This window comes from Capsicum annuum, chromosome 3, assembly GCF_002878395.1.
Source record: "Capsicum annuum cultivar UCD-10X-F1 chromosome 3, UCD10Xv1.1, whole genome shotgun sequence".
Classification (NCBI taxonomy): domain Eukaryota; kingdom Viridiplantae; phylum Streptophyta; class Magnoliopsida; order Solanales; family Solanaceae; genus Capsicum; species Capsicum annuum.
The window spans coordinates 4,983,527-4,988,970 of record NC_061113.1 but is presented as its reverse complement, the minus strand read 5'-3'; the positions used below and the strand labels follow the sequence as shown (position 1 = coordinate 4,988,970).

The 5,444-nt window shown below is 35.8% G+C and overlaps 1 protein-coding gene across 1 annotated transcript in view; it reads left to right on the top strand.

Annotated features, from left to right (window-relative positions):
* Positions 1–187: 187 nt before the first annotated feature.
* The window catches only part of LOC124885156 (protein HESO1-like), an 18,913-nt gene continuing 13,656 nt past the window's right edge, over positions 188–5,444 (top strand). Inside the window, exons 1-5 of the mRNA XM_047408088.1 lie at positions 188–920; positions 3,226–3,412; positions 3,557–3,733; positions 4,164–4,348; positions 5,337–5,439. Coding sequence (XP_047264044.1) covers positions 3,250–3,412; positions 3,557–3,733; positions 4,164–4,348; positions 5,337–5,439 — 628 coding nt within the window. The 5' untranslated portion in view covers positions 188–920; positions 3,226–3,249. The remainder of the gene's footprint in view (positions 921–3,225; positions 3,413–3,556; positions 3,734–4,163; positions 4,349–5,336; positions 5,440–5,444) is intronic.

The following is a 5,444-nucleotide window of genomic DNA, read 5'->3' as shown; positions in this document are numbered from 1 at the left end:
ACGGAGGAAGTATAATTTTCCGACGAAGGAAACCCCCTAAAATGTATGTGGCTCCGCCACTGCCTATCCTGGTGTCGGACCCATGTCGACATAGGTGTTGGTGTGGGATCCTCACCAAATATGGTCAATCCATTTGCGTATTTGACCAAACTCGATGGAGGAATTAGAGACGGAAATAATGATTTTTTGAAGCCAAAACAAAAGCTTTGGTGAAATCATAATTTAGGCATATGCTTTTTTATTGATAAAAGATCTTTGTACTAAAAAATCCTCAACCAGAAGGAGCTTTAAAGATATTTAATGGTCAACATCACTGTTGAATGTGCAATGAATTCAAGAAGTCTATCATGGCCTCTATATTAATTACAATAGCCATGTTGCAATGAAAAAAAGTAAGAAGATGCATTTGTACGTACTTACAGATTCAAACAAGCTCTCAAAAATTCGCGCCTTCCAAATAGCCCACCATAATTTAGTCATACATTGTAACTCTATTATTAGATATTTGAATTTGTTTTAGTCCAATACCCGGCACCCGTATTCATACTTGAATTTGTACCCCCCAAATTTTAAAATTTGGATCATGAAGGATCTGATATCTTGATCTGCACTCTTATTGGACCCCACCCGAGTCCGAAAAGCTCAGGTACCTTTTGGTTTTGCTGGTTTTCCTTGTTGCTCACATATAAACTGTTTTTACTTGTCATGTGAAATATTATTAAGCTGCTCGGTTAACTAGTATGTACTTTTGAGATTTCATGAGGTCGAAAGCTGATGTTAAAGAACAATTAGTCCATCCCAAGCCGCGTGCACGAATCAAAATGATGCTTATATGTAGTATTCCCTAAGTTGCCGCTGTGATAAAAGTTGAACAAAAGCTTCTCCTTCCCTTGAATATCTCGAGATTGTCATGACAAAAGGTTGAGCAGGCTTCTCCTACACCTCAATTTATTTCATATATATAACAATATTAGTGCTTGATTTTTCAGCTTGTAATGAATTTTCAAGTGATACATTAAAACAGGTTGGTGAGCTTTCAAAAAAGCAAAAATCTATTTTTGAAATACTGGACGATTTAAAAGAGAATAGAGGGGGAGTATATTAATTGAATCCATTTATTTGACACCCCAAGTCGATACACTTAATTCGATACTACAGCTAACCATGTTTTGAGCTGGAAAACAACGTTATTCTCGTTTATAAGTATTGAAAAAGAAATAGAAACAGCGACATTCTTGTGTAGATAGGCGTGCAGTTCCTCTTGACGATTGCTTCTGCTGTCCTGGATGCATCTTGCAACACTTGCATTCCTCTATCGACACTCTTGTATTCCTCTATCGACACATGATAAGCTATCGCAGCTAATGCCATCTTACACACACCTGCATCTTCACAACAATGAGATTGAGCCCAAGACGCCATTCTCCATTTGCTTCTTTGAATTCCCTAACAGCTAAATGTTCTGTTAGAAATCGGGCAGAAATAAAGCAAACCACAAGCAGAAAGAAAACAAGAATACTCAGATTTACGTATGTGGAAACCCTTGCGGGAAAAACCACGGGCAGAGGCAGAGAAGATTTCACTATGAAAGGAGAGGAGTACAATGTGGAGCGATCGACGTAATTTCTGAATAATCAAAATCGACCCACTAATTGCACTTATATAATACGTGCATACAAATAAGTCCTAGGCCCAAAAACATAAAGATCCATACCGCGCCTGTCGGTCTGATCCCTACGCTACCACCACAGACCCCATTGAAAATTACAAACATGGGTCGCACCGTGAAACTTTCTGGGCCGGATCAACAAACTTCGGGTCACAACTCTTAACATATTCTTTGCCAGATATGACTGTTACGTACTTTTGATATTTCAGGAGGTGAAGGCTATTCTTAAAGAACAATTCATCCCTTAACCATTCTCAATGTTCATCGACTATAGTATTATTTCAATGTTCACTAAATCCAGTATTACCTATGTTCGTTAATTCCATATCCTACTTTATCAGTCGCTGTGATAAAGCTTGAACAAGCTTCTCCTTCTCTTGAATATTTGTTGTATGTAACATCTTGAGATGATTCTCGATCAATGTGTGTTGTGTTAAGAAAATCGTTCAATTGATACAAATTATATTTGGAATGCAGTTATCAGCACTTGGAGTCATCGTTCTAAAACTCAAACGCTCACAAAGTTAAAATCATGCCTTCGCTTTTTGATCGTGATTCATGACTCCAACGCTTGAATTTCTTTTGTATATAGATCTTGGTAACTAATTGCTTTATGTTTTTGAACTAAGAGGTCTAATCTTTTTATAGCTTTTTGTAGTATAAATTTGAAGAATCATATTTATGATATTTATCCTAGGTTGTTTGATTGAATTATAGAGTTATTTTGCTTATTTCTTTTTACCCTTATAAGAAAGTTTTGTTTTTTAATTTGGATTAAGAATTTTTGCCAAGGGGATTCAAGAAGAATTTAAAGAATGCCTTAAAGAATATAATCATGTTTCACTAATGCTGAGTGTATTTGGTAGGATATATACATTAAGGATTGGGGAGCAGTGATTGGATAGGACATGACTTAGTTTCAGCTTATCGAGGACTTGATCTTAGGTAGGGAGTTGTGAAGGATACAAATTAGGTAGAAGGTTAGTAGGTAGCAATGCGTTGTCTTGTTATCCGTTCATACTAGAAGTTGTAGTATTGCTCTTGTAGTTTCTTGTCCTTTGTTCGATTTCTGTTATTATTTATTGTTTCTTGTAGTTCGGCCATCATGTTATTTTGTTGTAATTACTGTCATGTTAGTATCTGTTGTTTTTGTTACTATATACTATTTCTTGTACTTCTATTTCTTTTTTGTAGACTATTTTTGACTATTTTTTCCCTAGAGCTGAAAGTCTATTGGAAACAGTCTCTCCACCTCCGAGGTAGGGGTAATGTATACATATACTCTACTCTTTCCAAATTCCACTTTGTGGGATTGTACTGAGTATGTTGTCCTCTAGTAGAAAATGCTTAAACGAAGGAAACTGTTACTTTTTAACTTTATATTTTCTGGGATGGTTGTATCTTTGCCTTTTAAAGGCATACTTTGAGTCTTAGCTGTATATAATAACTCAATGGTGATATGTAATGGTTCTTACAGTAGCAACTAATCACTATCGTTAAATTATCAGCTGCTTTACTATTGGCTGAATCATCAATTGATTAAACTGTGATGACAGTTATCCGTAAGAGAGCAGAGAGGCATGAACGGAAGCGAATGGTTTTATAAAGTGCACGCGGAGCGACTATCTGCATTCGAGGAATTGCTTAATGAGATTTATACAGTTTGCCGCCCTAAACAAAGTGATTATGAAGTTAGGAAAGATTTGATTTCTGCTTTTAATGAGATAGCAAAGGATATCTACGGCAATCTATTCACCAAAACTTTTTTACAACACGATTCAGCAAATGGATTCTCTGATCTGGCTTGTAGTAGCTTTGTTAATCTAGGCAATTTGTTAGATTTTTTAATATTACAGCATGATGGCTTCTCCTTTTATTCTTTTTCAGGACGTTCGGGAAATGTTCCTGTTGTGGAGGAGTTTGGATCTTTTGTAATGGATCTATTCCTTTCAAAGAGTGGCCAAGATCTATCGGTTAATTTTGACAACAGTTCAGTTAAATTTTCGCATGAGAAGAAGATTCAAACTCTAAGGAAATTTGCGAGGAAGTTATATGCACTTCAAAGTAAATCTTTAAGTTATTTCCTTTTTTTTTTCCCTTGATACTGTCCTTAGTTCATAGATTATTTCCTCTACGTCCTAACCAAAATTTGTAAGTACCTTTTACTTTGAAGAGTTGATCAAATTTTAGACGAAGTAGATTCACTGCCCTGAATGTCCTCTAGGTAAACCACTTCAAAGGAATGACTATTTCTATCAGTTGAATCAACTAAATAAAGCTTTTAAGGCACATATTAGGTTCTTAGTTTCTACAATGGTATACCATCCACCATTCTCTCTGCAATGTGACGGGTAAATCAATTGTTCCTTAGTCCCAAACTAGTATGACTCCATATGAATCCTTCGTATATATTTTCTATATTTAGTACTTTGTTTTATTACTTTTAGGGTTTTGTGTGTTTGGTTTATTTCATCTGTGGTTTTTCATGCTTCAGGATATGGGCATGTTTCTGGTGTTCATCCAGTAACAGCAGCCAAGGTGCCCGTTCTGAAAGTTGTTGATTGTGGAACAAAAATTGAGTGCGATATATCAGTTGAAAACAGGGATGGAGTTTCAAAGTCCAAGATAATCCACATGATCTGTTCACTCGATGAAAGGTTTCAGAAGCTGAGCTTTTTGGTAAAATTGTGCAATCTCTTGTATGTTTGCTATATGCACAGTTCTTCCTGAAATGACTTACAAGTTTAGTTTTGGCTTTTCAATAGTTTGGAAGACCTCTTATTTGATTCCTAGGTGCACCGTAGCAATACTGCAGGGCTATATAGTTCTTGACACAACTACCTGTGCTCCTAGCACTTATATGAATAGGATAGTCGGTATATCACTAGCTCTAACTTCACTTGAAATACATTCAGAAACAAAAAGTCCCATCATATGGCCTATGAGATATACAATACAAAGCAAGTTAAAAGGAAGTTCACAATTTAGGACTACGCCTTCTAAGGCAGCCAAAGAGACATGGCGTGTTATCACATGGGACAATGGGAGTCAAAGATTAAAGAGAGGAAAAGAAAAGCAACAAAAGGAGCCAATAGCAGATAAATTTTGCTTTTTCTGTCTTGAAAGCGAACTTCAAATTGAAAGGAAACAAACTCGAAAGATGTATTAATTAGTTATGCCGCAAATATTTGCATCTTTTTTTGAATGTATCTAATTTTATGCAACTAGATGGATAAGCTAATCAGAAATGTATTGCTTACATTATGTTCATAAGCCTGTCATCTCCTTATATTCTTTGCTGATCAGTTCATTACTTGGAAGCAACCAACAACTATTTATGTGAAAAGTAGTTTTGTGAATATTTATGGATAGGAGGCAGTAATATTAAAGTTTAGAAAGACCATGTGACTTCTGTAGTACATCACAAAAGTTAGAAAAAGGAAGAAAGAAGGAAATCAAAGTTGTGGCATAGACAAGGACTACTAAATTCATTGTTGAGGTCATGAGTTTACATTCTGATACTATACCCTCCCCTCTGCCTCTGGAGGTAAGGTTAATGTTCATCAGTTCTTGTTCATAGAAGAAGATACGGGGATCAATTTATATATGTGCTGATGGATATCAGTAGTTCACATCCTCTGAAGATATGATCTCTTGTTTTTTGCAGATGAAAGCTTGGGCAAAAGCGCAGAATATTAATAGCTCAAGAGACAAAACTTTGAACTCATTTATCTGTAATACTTTTGGTTGCTTTTCATTTGCAGGTACGAGCCAA